This window comes from Helianthus annuus, chromosome 14 (assembly GCF_002127325.2).
Source record: "Helianthus annuus cultivar XRQ/B chromosome 14, HanXRQr2.0-SUNRISE, whole genome shotgun sequence".
NCBI classification, from domain to species: Eukaryota; Viridiplantae; Streptophyta; class Magnoliopsida; order Asterales; family Asteraceae; genus Helianthus; species Helianthus annuus.
Genome location: NC_035446.2, coordinates 111,649,741 through 111,663,747, shown reverse-complemented (window position 1 = coordinate 111,663,747; position 14,007 = coordinate 111,649,741). Strand labels below are relative to the sequence as shown.

General features: G+C 39.3%; 2 protein-coding genes across 2 annotated transcripts; both read left to right on the top strand.

The window, feature by feature from the left end:
• Window positions 1-1,835: 1,835 nt before the first annotated feature.
• On the top strand, window positions 1,836-12,015 carry LOC110933602. The gene is made up of 5 exons (XM_035983040.1): window positions 1,836-2,013; window positions 2,256-2,973; window positions 3,107-3,429; window positions 5,317-5,509; window positions 11,433-12,015. The coding sequence occupies exons 1-5, from the start codon at window positions 1,836-1,838 to the stop codon at window positions 12,013-12,015; spliced, it is 1,995 nt and encodes a 664-aa protein (XP_035838933.1).
• Window positions 12,016-12,111: 96 nt separating this feature from the next.
• Window positions 12,112-12,915, top strand: LOC110933601 (ATP-dependent DNA helicase PIF1-like). Its single transcript, XM_022176815.2, has one exon. It carries the CDS (start codon window positions 12,112-12,114, stop codon window positions 12,796-12,798), a length of 687 nt encoding a protein of 228 aa, XP_022032507.1. The 3' UTR covers window positions 12,799-12,915.
• The last annotated feature ends 1,092 nt before the right edge of the window (window positions 12,916-14,007 follow it).

Genomic DNA, 14,007 nt, shown 5'->3' with positions numbered 1-14,007 from the left:
TGTAAAAAGGTTTTATTCAGCCCAGCTCTTCGCCCTGGGGGAGCTCTAATACTGTTTGTGAAAGAGAAGGACGGATCAATGCGCTTATGCATTGATTACCGTGAATTGAATAAGGTAACGATCAAGAATCGTTATCCTTTACCCAAGATCAATGATTTATTTGATCAACTCCAAGGGGCGAGCTATTTCTCAAATATTGATTTGAGATCTGGGTATCATCAACTTAAAGTGAGAACTAAAGATGTGCCTAAGACAACATTCAGGACAAGGTATGGACATTTTGAGTTTTTAGTGATGCCTTTTGGGCTCACTAATGCGCCAACAGCATTCATGGACCTCATGAATAGAGTCTGCAAGCCATACCTAGATAAGTTTGTCATTGTCTTTATAGACGACATACTTATCTATTCTCGTAGCCAAGTTGATCATGAGAAGCACCTTAGATGTATATTAGGATTGCTTCAACAGGAGAAGTTGTATGCTAAATTCTCCAAATTCGAGTTCTGGCTTCGTGAAGTCCAATTTCTTGGACATGTTGTTAGTGAGCGTGGCGTCCAAGTTGATCCCGTCAAGATAGAAGCCATTATGAATTGGGAAGCACCGAAGACGCCTACTGAAATTCACAGCTTTCTGGGTTTAGCTGGATATTATAGAAGATTCATTGAGAATTTCTCAAGAATAGCTGCACCGTTAACTTCTTTGCCCGTAAGAATGTGAAATTTGACTGGGGTCCAAAGCAACAAGAATCGTTTGAGATTCTAAAACAAAAGTTGAGCAATGCTCCGGTGTTGGCCTTACCAGAAGGAACTGAAGAGTTCGTCGTATATTGTGATGCTTCACACACCGGCATAGGATGTGTACTTATGCAACGTGACAAGGCGATTGCCTTTGCATCACGACAACTGAAGGTGCATGAAAAGAATTACACCACCCATGATTTGGAATTGGGTGCCGTTGTATTCGCATTAAAGATGTGGAGACATTATTTGTATGGAAATAAATGTGTGATCTATTCGGATTACAAAAGTCTCCAACACTTGTTCAATCAGAAAGAGCTCAATATGAGACAACGCCGTTGGATGGAAACTCTGAATGACTATGATTGCGAGATACGCTACCATCTAGGTAAAGCGAACGTGGTCGCTGATGCTCTAAGCCAAAAGGAAAGAGTTAAACCAATCAGGATCAATGCCAAGAGCATTGAGTTAAAGAATAGTCTGAATGAAAGACTATTAGCGGCACAGAAAGATGCAGTTATGGAAGTTAACCTTCCAAATGAAAAGTTAGGTATAATCCTCATTGTTAGTTAATGCGAAAAAACTATTTCAGCAGTTTTTGGTTGATGGATACACGATGATAGAATCTGTCTGGTTGAATTATATAAGGACACAACAACCTAAACTTAGAGTGCAAAATCTTAAGAATTTGAATGCCACTGTTGAAAGTGGAGAGAATAATGCCTCAAGTTGTGGTAAACCTATACTTTTACCTTTATCATTTACTGGTGGTTCTAGATATATGATGCAAAAGTACTTGGATGCTATGGCAATTTGCAAGTCTGTTGGATATCCCGATTTATTCATAACGGTGACTTGTAATCCAAACTGGCCTGAGATTTACAGGTGTTTGCACGATAAAGCTCTTAATGCTGAAGACAGCCAGATATTATCTCTAGAATATTCAAGTGTAAATTGGATCATCTTATAAAAGATTTCAAGAAACATAAATTCTTTGGTGATATACAAGCAGGTACCCTTTAGTTATATTTTTTACTTTGAACATCTAATTATATTTATCTAACAGCCCACTGTTCAAAATTTTCAGTTATGTATACAATGGAATTTCAGAAGCGTGGACTCCCACATGCTCACATATGTTTGTTCTTGGGTGCTGAAAGCAATTTTCCAAATGCATCTAATATTGATCGTGTTATTACTGCTGAGATACCAGATAAAGAAACAGATCCTGAATTATATGAGCTTGTCAAGCAATTTATGATTCATGGACCATGTGGTACAGACAACCCACTTTGTCCATGTATGGTTCAGCAAAAATGTTCTAAAAAGTTTCCCAAAAAATATGTAGATGAGACTTGTGTTGATTCTGAAGGATATCCTGTCTATCGTCGTCGTCAAACAAGTAATACGGTAGTAAAGAATGGTTTGACACTTGATAATAGATTTGTATTCCTTACAATGCTCTCCTGCTCAGAAAGTATTAGTGCCACATTAACGTTGAATGGTGCAACCAGTCAGGTTCTATCAAATATTTGTTTAAATATATTAATAAGGGGCCTGCTAGAGTCACTGTTTCTGTTTTTCAAGCCAATAGCACCAAGAATAATACGGAACAGAATGTAGCTGTAGATGAGATAAAGGCATACCTTGATTGTAGATATATCTCTGCTTGTGAAGCTGCTTGGAGAATATTCATGTATGATATACATTATAGATATCCAGCTGTTGAAGTATTACCTTTTCATTGTGAAGATGGTCAGAGTATTGTGTATAACGATCATAATAATTTGTGTGATATTGTTACTGATCCAACTGTGAAAATGACAATGTTTACAGAGTGGATGAATTGTAATAAAGTCGATGAATTTGCCAGGACATTGAGGTATGTTCAGTTTCCAGGATATTATGTATGGAATGCTAAAAATCGCAAATGGAATCGAAGAAAGCATTCGTATGGATCAATTGGGAGGGTACATTATGTCCCACCATCACTTGGTGATTGTTATTACCTAAGGATTTTACTGAATCATATTAAGAGACCAACCTGTTTTGAAGATATAAAAACAGTTGATGGGCAAGTTTTTCAAACATTTAAAGATGCATGTTTTGCATGGAGGCTATTGGATGATGATAAAGAATATGTTAATGCTGTCAAAGAAGCTAGCACATGGTCAACCAGATATTTCTTGAGGACCTTTTTTAATGTTGTTGCTGTCAAATTCGATATCTCGTCCTGGTGTTTTTTGGTCCGAAACGAAGTCCCTGTTATGTGAAGACATTCTGTATCAGCAACGAAAGATAACTGGTATTGCAGGTAATGTTATTATTTTATTTAAGTTATATCCATTTACATTAAAATTATGCAATAGCTCTGTTATTGGGAAAAAACTATTACTTTTTTCAACATTTGTTTTAGATTTGGATCTTCAACAGGAAGAACTTGAAAATATCTGTCTATCTGAAATTGAAAAGTTGCTACTTACCAATGGAAGTACAGTGAGAAATTTTGATGATATGCCAAGTGTTCCGGACAATTATGTTTTATCATCGAACAATCGATTGATAATGAAAGAATTATCGTATGACAGACTAGCTCTTCAAAGGGAACATGATCGTTATGTTAAGTGTTTAACTTCCGAACAGGAAAAGATATATAAAATTGTTATGGAAGCGATTGAAAAAGGTGACAAAGGTGTGTTTTTTGTATATGGTTATTGTTTTGGTCAAAAATTACTGAAGCAATTAAGTGATCAAATTAGTTAAGTGAGGTAGTGTGCTAAAAAATGTGTTGAAAATATGCTGGTTATGTTGTTTGGAAAAACAGTGTTCAGGATACGGCCCAGGATATTGAGCTGTATCTACGATCAAACAATGAGCAAGAAAGTAAAGTAAATGACACGAGATGTACGAGGAAAGCCCTTGATCAATCTAGATCGCCGGCACAAAACCTTGGGAGCTGACAATCGCAGCTGCCTTGTTGTTCTTATTGCTTTAAACTTCAGGATACAGTGCAGGATATAGATCAGATCGCTAAGTGTTACAACGAATTTGTATGAAAGTGAAAATTGCTAAGTGTTAGAGTGTAGCGGATGTGATTGTGATGTCCTAGTTGATCTGATATACCCACCTATTTATAGTAACGAATTACAAACAATAATCCCTACAAATATGGGCTACTCCGAATATTCCATTATGAACGTTATGGACCGAGTAATACGGCTTCAACGTCTTCACTTGAACGACTTGGACCGAGTCTTCCGTGGAATAAGTCTTGTTAACGTTGCTAGCTTTTAACCCACGTGCCTGCACATAATCCATTAGTAATCCCGATGATACCATTCAGGATGTTAACAATATCCTGAACTAGCATCCCGGATGTAAATAGATATAATATAAACAAGATATATATCAAGATATTTTCCAGGATATGGGCTCAGAATTTCACCCATAACAATTGTCCCCAAAAATGTTACCGTTTGATATCCTAACGGTTACATTTTTTCACAGTGGCCGAGGCAATTAAGAGATAAGACTATTGATGTGACAGCTTTCAACCACCCGACCTATATTTACTCATCATGCCCTATATCTTCTCATCCCCATCTCTTTTTTAACTACAATCGTCAAGGAAAAGGTAATATTCTCTCCCTCATTTTCATACTCTTCTTTATCATCTTTCTCCGGTGACAATTCAGGCGACCAAATGCCCAGGCAAACAAGGTCCAGTTCAGGCGACTCAGCTCCCACATTCATCCAACAGAACCTTCTCCGAGAACCGGAGAAGGAAGCATGTACCTTCGATAGTGCTCACCTGTCAGCCTTGAAATCCTCCGGCATCTCCCCGGAAGGGACCGTGTTCAGACCGTTTGACCGGGAAATCCGGTCGGATATGGTCTCCAGCGAGTGGATATGCTTTAGTGCTTTCCCTTTTACCCTAGGGCTACAATTCCCCTTTCCGGATTTCATCTCCGAATTCTTTAATATCACCAAAATTTCTTTCAGCCAAACCATGCCAATGCTCTGGCGTGTTTTATCTGTTCTTGACCAAATCAAGAGAAACCACATTCCTGAACTTTCTATCCATGATCTGCCCCTAGCTTACAAACTTAGATGTCACGGATCATGCAGGTTTCTGTTTTATTCTACTTCTGGTGACCCATTGATACTTCGTGCCACCAGGAACGAGGATGGTTGGCAATCCAAATATTTCTTTGTAAAAAGGGATTCAATCCCTGGTGGAACGGATTATCCGATGAGATGGTTGAAGAAGGGTAGGATTTAGGGTTTAAAGATGATCCTACCTGTTATCCTGCTTTATATCCTGAACTGACCAACTTCCTCTGTCGTGTATGCAGCTGATTTCAGGAAAATTGCACCTCCCCTTGTTGATTCTCAAAAAAGAATAGACGCCATCAGACTCCTTCCAGAGGCAGAGAGAAGTTTCAACCCATCTCCACCAACTCCAAGCCCTCTTTCAAGCGCAAACATGTCTGGTAAGGATCCTGCAAGATATCCTGTACACACATGTTTTTATTTGATATTTTTAGGAGAGGTTTAGAATTTTACTCCCTGTGTGCAGATTCCAGCAAAGTTCCAGTCTATCTAGATCTCGATGAACTTGACAGTTACCCAACTCCAACCATAGTCAAGAAGGAGGCTCCTGCTGCTACTTGCTCCAAGCCACTCCCAGCTCCCAAGGCCAACCCAAGGACCCGCGCTTCCACAGCAAAAAAGAGAAAGGGTCTTGAAGTCAGTGCTCCAAGCTCAGAAGGGTTCTCCTATGACGAACTCAGCTTCACTGATTCCTTAGAGCCAATGACATCCTTCCTTAACAAGGTAATATCCTGACGCATATCCTTCATGTATATCCTGCATGTATATCCTAACAGGATATCCTGATAGGATATCTTAGTCATTATATATATATTCTAACTTGTACCTGTTATTGATGTGCAGGGCCTCCAGCATTTGCTCCACTTGTATAATGATGCATGTGGTACTGTTGCACTCCATGAAGCCAGGATCAAACAGCTTGAAAGCACCGCTGCTGACCAAGGTGCCATTGCTGAAGCGAAGAGCCGGCACTACGAAAGCCTGCTGAAGAAGGTCACCCAAGAAGCTGAGGTCAAACTTGCCACCGTTCAAATGGATCATGATCAAGCCATGATCAATTTCCGGGAGGGAATCAAGACTTCCGCTATCGTCTCCCTGTTACAAGCACGCATCAAGATGGCCTACGAGGCCAAGGAGACGGGTCTTGTTTGTCCATCTTGGCCAATTGAATCCTGGGTGGCCAAGTTGAAGGAGCTCGGAGGCAAAGCTGTGCCATTTCCAGCTGAAGCCGGTGAGTCTTCTAAGTCAGCAGAGGTGGTGGATCAGGCTGGAGACAAGAAGGATGCTGGTGAGGATGCTGGACAGGATGCTGGTGAGGATGCTGGTGCTGAGAAGCCAGAGAAGGCTGGAGAGGATGCCGCTGTGTGAGGGCATGTGAGTGGGCGATGATGGATGTTGATGCTTAGGCTGGAGCCCACTTTTTTTAGATTTGATGTTGGTCTGTAATCCCTAAACAATTTACTTTTCTGCACTTTACTTTTCTGCACCTGAATAATTTACATTTCCTGCATGGTTTTTGAACAATACAACAGTTGGAGGTGGATGGGTCTCGGTTTGAGATGAAGCCTTCAACTGTTGGGTAAATATGGTAATGGACTATTAGTGCTCTTAGTGGATGGGCCTTGTTTTTAGGTGAAACTAAGAGCACATCTTTTGGTATATTAATAATATAACTCCTCTTTTGACTTTATTATTGTTGTCGTTGATATATTAATTTCACTTGTGAAAATTCTTTTGTTTGAACATTTTTGAGAATATATTGTAAACGTATCCCGGTAAATATCCTGAAAGATATTTTGATAAAATACAATCTATTAGTTGTCTAAATAAAAAGGAAAGATCATACCAGAGATTCTTAGAGAATCATTTTCGATTCTTCATTATAAGCTTGTCCCCAGTGCATACTTATAAACTTGGATCCATCCTTGTAATGTATGTCCCCTGTGCTTGACACAGAAACACAAATGTATTCATATTTTGACTCGAATGAATTCCAAATACCCCAGGGCAAAACCCTTAATATCCTGAAATGAACCCTTAGTATACTGGGGATAAACCCTTAATATCCTGGGGATAAACCCTTAATATCCTGGGGATAAACCCTGAGTTTCATGCGCTGCAGGCGAGAGTGTATAAACTCAAAACCTTAGAAAGGTGATAACCTTTAAACCTTAGAGAGTATGAAAATACCCTTTCGTGAGAGAGGGTGATCAATCCTCATATACCTTTAGGATTCAAGATATAGCCAATAGTAACGAAATTGTCAGCCACTTTTACATGGACTGGTCCCGCCACCTTGAACTATCCCCGAATAACTTGCGCTCCAGGCGAGGTGTTTAAACCCAATTCGAAAGAAAGGTGAATACCTTTAAACCTGTGAAGGGATCAGTATCCCTTAAACGTGAGAGAGGGGGCCAATCCTCTAATCTTTCGAGCTATCCTGAGTACACATCCTGGAGCTATATCCTGGAGCATATGCTGCAAAACAATTGTAAGCTAAGGTGGGTGTTAGCTTGGCTAACACCCCTCCGATGCCTAAGTCAGTATTGGGTTCAAGATAATAAACAAATATATTTAAAAGAGGTAGAATACATACCATTCTGGGATAGAAATTAAATTCTATTCTTACTTGAAATAGAGCTTTAAGTGTATAGCATTCCAAGACCTTGGTAGCATATCCCCTTCCATATTCTTGAGTCTGTATGCTCCTTTAATATCCTGAAGATGATCCTCAGCTTTCTTGGATTTGACCACCATATCGTCAATGTACACCTCCATGGTGTCCCCCAGTTTGTCTTTAAACATCATGTTCACCAATCTATGGTACGTTGCACCTGCATTTTTTAAACCAAAAGGCATAGCAGTATAACAGTAAATACCTGTTGGTGTCATGAAAGCAGTATCCTCCTGGTCCAAAGGTTCCATTTGAATCTGCTGGAATCCTGAGGATGCATCCATGAAGGTCAACATTTCATGACCAGCAGTGGCATCCACCATCGAGTCTATATGAGGCAGAGGGAATGGGTCTTTTGGACAAGCTTTGTTCAGGTCTGTGTAGTCTACACAGACTCTCCACTTCCCATTCTTCTTTTGAACCACTACCACATTTGCTAGCCATCTAGGGAATTTAACTTCTCTAATCATCCTGGACTTCAATAATCTTTCAACTTCCTCTTGGATAATTGCATTCCGCTCAGGGGCGAATTTCCTTCTCTTTTGTTGTATAGGCTTGAATGACCTGTCAATTCCAAGCTTGTGAGTAATAATGTCTTTAGATATACCTGTCATGTCCTCATGCTTCCATGCGAATGTTGACATCCTGCATTTCAGAAAGTTAGTTAATTGCTCTTCAATATCCTGAGGGATATTGATCCCTACGAGCACCGAGATATCAGGATTATCCTGATCCAGGATAACTTTCTTCACATCCTGCTCCGGATTCTCCACGATATCCTGGGCCCGCATCTTTAATTGCTATGCTGCACTCGGTTTGGTCGAGGATTTCATTGAGGATGAATAACATTCTTTTGCCTCTTGCTGATCACTGTCGATCTTGACAACCCCCCAAGGGGTAGGGATCTTGATGCATTGGTGATATGTCAATGGTACGGCCTTCATATCGTGGATCCATGGTCTTCCTAGGATGATGTTATAGCAGGATAGAGAATCCATCACACAGAAACGTTGCATCTTGTTGACTCCTTCGACATATATGGGCAGCTTTATCTCTCCCACTGTGTTCCTAGCTTCTCCACTGAAACCAACGAGCACAGTGGACTTCGAAGTGATATCCATCGGAGACACATTCATTCTCTTCAGAGTCTCCAGTTGTATTATGTTGACGGAGCTGCCATTATCAACCAGTATCCTGCGTACAAAATGGTTAGCCACATATAACGTTATTACCAGAGCATCATGGTGAGGATCCTGGACAGTATCCCTGTCATCTGCATCAAAAGTGATCACTTTGTCAGTTGTGAGGGTAGTCATCCTGACAGGTTTGTCTCCCCTTTCGGTCTTAGCTTCCTTTGCATGTCTCTTTGCTGCTGAATACGAAGTTCCACAAATGTCGGATCCTCCTGAAATGAAGTTGATTATCTTGGCATCGGCGGGAGGTGATGCCGCTCGCTCAGGATCCTTCTCAGTATCCTGACCCTTATTCTTCTTTCTTCCTACGAGATCTTTCAAATATCCCTTGCTTAGAAGATAGCTTATTTCTTTCCTCAAAGCGATGCAATCCTCAGTCATATGTCCAAAATCTTCATGGAAAGCACACCATTTCGATTTGTCTTTCCAATATGCTTTTTGTTGATTCTTTCGAGGCCATCTTGCCTTGTCCCCTAGACCCTGCATGGCATACATCAATTCAGGAATGTTAACAGAAAAGCAATATTCAGATAATTCAGGATCCTCATCTTCGACAACATTCACTCTCTTGCTCTCATTTCTGCCATATGGCTTAGGCCGATATGACTTGAATGAGGATTCTGACTTCCTGTTAGTTGACTCATAAGTGCTGGATGAGTTCATTCTTTCTTGCATCTTTCTGTCATCCTCCAACCGAATATATCTTAGGGCCCTGTTCCGGGCTTCATCCAGGTTCCTGCATGGGTTCATTATAAGGTCTTGATAGAATTGAGAATCCTTTTGCAGCCCCATCTTGAAAGCTTGCACAGCTGTTGCCACATCAAGATGGGGAATGTCTAGTGATTCCCGGCTGAACTTGTTCACATAATCCCTAAGGGATTCCTGAGGCCCTTGTGTTATCCTGTAGAGATCACTTGTTAATTTTTCAAAGCTTCTACTACAAGAAAACTGACTATTAAATAAATTTACTAAGTGAGCAAAAGATGTAATCGAATGTGGAGGAACATTCAGGAGCCATTTCAAAGCCGATCCTGTCAAGGTTGAACCAAAACCCTTGCACAAGCACGCTTCCTTGAGATCTGGAGGGATAGGGTTGATCTCCATCCTTTCCCTATACTGGGCAATATGCTCTTCAGGATCCGTGGTTCCGTCATAAAGCTTCATGTTCGGAGTCTGAAATCTTTTTGGGATTTCAGCATCACATATAGGATGCACGAACCGAGATATCCTGTGGCTATCCTGGGATACTTCAGGAATTGGCTGCACCACCCCAGGTATACTGGATATCATATCCTTTAATTTCTGAAGCTCCCTGGATAATTCTGACGTTACAGTTGTATCCTTCAAAGATCCAACACTGTTAGTGGTAATAGTATTATTATTATTTGATACGTTACCCGTTAGAGGATTTTGCCCATATCCTGAAGCATATCCTGAGCTCCTCATGGTTGATATCCTGACCGAGGAGGGTATTTCAGGAGTATGGTTCTGAGGAAGGCTGGGCACAATATTCCCTCTGTTATCCTCAGTATACACAGCTGAACTAAAGTTCAACGCTCTGGGGTGTAATGGAGTGACATTATCCTCAGCAGATCTGCTCGAGCCAGACTTCAGGAGTTGTATTTCCCTTAAAAGCATTTGGCTTGTTTCCTGTTGCTGCCTCATTTGTTCCTGCACACTTCCAAATAAGGTTAGAATTTCATCGTTAGAAGCTAAAACAGGAGCAGATCCTTGGACACTCCGAGTAGGGATGACATCTTGAGATTGTGTAGAGGCTGGCATCCTTGGAGGAGGTGGTGGAAGCACCGAACCAACTGTTGCAGAAGTTGTAGCAGACATAGTAGAAGAGCTCATGTTTGATCTTGAGGCCATTGTAAAAAATGTGGCAAAAAGTTTTGAAAACAGAAAACCGATTAACGATTTCACAAAGATTTTTAGTAAAGAGAGCACCACTTGCCCCACGGTGGGCGCCAAATTGTTTTGGTCAAAAATTACCGAAGCAATTAAGTGATCAAATTAGTTAAGTGAGGTAGTGTGCTAAAAAATGTGTTGAAAATATGCTGGTTATGTTGTTTGGAAAAACAGTGTTCAGGATACGGCCCAGGATATTGAGCTGTATCTACGATCAAACAATGAGCAAGAAAGTAAAGTAAATGACACGAGATGTACGAGGAAAGCCCTTGATCAATCTAGATCGCCGGCACAAAACCTCGGGAGCTGACAATCGCAGCTGCCTTGTTGTTCTTATTGCTTTAAACTTCAGGATACAGTGCAGGATATAGATCAGATCGCTAAGTGTTACAACGAATTTGTATGAAAGTGAAAATTGCTAAGTGTTAGAGTGTAGCGGATGTGATTGTGATGTCCTAGTTGATCTGATATACCCACCTATTTATAGTAACGAATTACAAACAATAATCCCTACAAATATGGGCTACTCCGAATATTCCATTATGAACGTTATGGACCGAGTAATACGGCTTCAACGTCTTCACTTGAACGACTTGGACCGAGTCTTCCGTGGAATAAGTCTTGTTAACGTTGCTAGCTTTTAACCCACGTGCCTGCACATAATCCATTAGTAATCCCGAGGATACCATTCAGGATGTTACCAATATCCTGAACTAGCATCCCGGATGTAAATAGATATAATATAAACAAGATATATATCAAGATATTTTCCAGGATATGGGCTCAGAATTTCACCCATAACAGTTATGGTGGAACTGGAAAGACGTTTCTTTGGAAGACATTCTCAGCTGCATTACGATCAAAAGGTGAAGTTGTATTGAATGTTGCATCCAGTGGAATTGCTTCACTTTTGCTGGATGGTGGTAGAACTGCTCATTCAAGGTTTGTAATTCCAATCAACATTAATGAGAATTCAATATGTTCGATAGAGCCTAATACTGAGTTAGGTGATTTAATTAAAAGAGCAACATTGATTATTTGGGATGAAGCACCTATGACTCACAAACATTGTTTTGAGGCTCTTGATAGAACAATGAGAGACATATCACGTTCCAGTCAACCGAACATGCAATCAAAGCCGTTTGGGGGAAAGGTCATTCTATTTGGTGGTGATTTTAGACAAATTCTTCTGGTCATCCCTAAAGGTACCAGAACAATGATAGTCAATGCTTCTTTAAATTCTTCTTATATATGGCGGCACTGTAAAGTACTAAAGCTAACTGAGAATATGAGATTAAGAGTTGGTTGTCAGGAAGCAGATTTGAAAGAAATAAAGGAATTTGGAGAATGGATTTTAAAGCTTGGTGATGGTCTGCTTGGTGAATAAAATGATGGTGAGATTGATATTGAAATACCAGATGATTTACTTATTCATGACCAAGTCAATCCTATTTCTTCTCTCATTTCATATATATATCCGGACATGAATAAGTTTTTGTGGGATTTAACGTATTTCCAACAAAGAGCGATTCTTGCTCCAACTAATGAAGTAGTGGATTCAATAAATAAAGAGCTGTTAGAGAGTCTGCCTGGTGAAGAAAAGGTTTATTTTAGTTCAGATAGTTTATGCCAATCAGAGGAAGAATCAGAGCTTAATATGGTGTTGTTTCCTCCTGATGTGTTAAACAATCTTCGTTTATCTGGTTTACCTAATCATAAATTAATACTGAAAGTTGGTGCTCCGGTGATGTTACTCAGAAACATTGATCAGGCAAATGGATTGTGTAATGGTACACGTTTACAAATCACGAAGCTCGGAAAAGTTGTGATTGAAGCAAAAATTATCACAGGGACTAATATAGGTCATCATACTTTGATTTCAAGACTGAAGATGACACCTTCAGATAAAAGAACACCAGTGAAGATCTCTAGAAGACAATTCCCACTTTCACTGTGTTTTGCTATGACAATAAATAAAAGTCAAGGACAATCATTGGAGCGTGTTGGTTTATATCTTCCATGTCCAGTGTTTAGTCATGGTCAGCTCTATGTTGCTGTATCTAGAGTAAAAAGTAGGAAGGGATTGAAAATTTTGATTTGTGATAAAGAGAAACGAGTCTGTACAACCACTACTAATGTGGTTTACAAAGAAGTTTTACAAAATCTATGATGATACTAAACATCTGTCAACCTGGCAACGTCTGTTGGGTATAATGGAGGAACTGTTGTTAGGAAATGTTTGTTGGAAAGCAATACAACTTTTTGAAAGCATCTGATACTTGCTCTGCATTAAGCTTATCCTGAGAACACATGTTGTTAATAACAGTATTCTCTTAATATCTATTTACTAACCTTTGTAATTTCTGTTGACTGACCTTTTTAACATGGGTCGACTAACATCTGATAGTTACTATCTATTTAATCATCTGGCAAGCTCTCTTGGAGATAATCGATGACAGTTCTTAGTAAAATCTGTTGGAAAGCAACAGAAGTTTTCAACAGTTAATAGACAACAGTGGTTTGCGATCAACATAAAGGAATTGATGTTGAATAAACCTATTGACCATTAGTGCATATTAATTTTATAAGTCTGCACTAATTATTTTTTTACTCTCTGTTGAATTCTAAATGAGATGTTAACCAAAAGTCTAACAGATGTTTACCAAAAGTCAAACAGTTGTTGACCAAAAATCAAACAGATGTTGACCAACAGTTAAACAGATGTTGACCAAAAGTCAAACAGATTTTGAACCACTAAGAATTATAGTTTGCCAAGAGTGGTTTGACTTTGGTCAAACAGACTTTTTGAAAACAGTGGTTTCACTTTAAGCAATCATCAATGGAATTGGTCAACTTTATTTGCAAAAATTGGTTTTAACTTTATTTGAATTTAAATTACAAGTACCATATATTTCTCATTCTTATTGCAAGAATTGTCTTCGATCTCAGATGGTTTTGAAAACAGTGGTTTCACTTTACGCTATCCATCTGGTAATCTCTGTTGGAGATAATGGATAACATTTTTTAGGAAAGTCTGTTGGAAAACAACTGAAGTTTTTAACAGTTAATAGACAACAGTAGTTTGCTATCAACATAATGGAATTCCTGTTGAATAAACCTATTGACCATTAATGTATATCTCTTTTATAAGTCTGCACTAATTATTTTTTTACTCTCTGTCAATATGGGCTATGCATGGTTTTCTAAGAAACGACCCGTGTTTGTACACGGGTCTTACCGCTAGTATCTATATCATAAAGTAAACTGTTAAAGGACACGTGTCGTATTTCTATGCATTCTCAAAATTATTTTCCCGTTTTTTTTTCTCTAAATTAGTTGATAACTTGATATCTTTTAATTACCCATGAACTAAATCTTT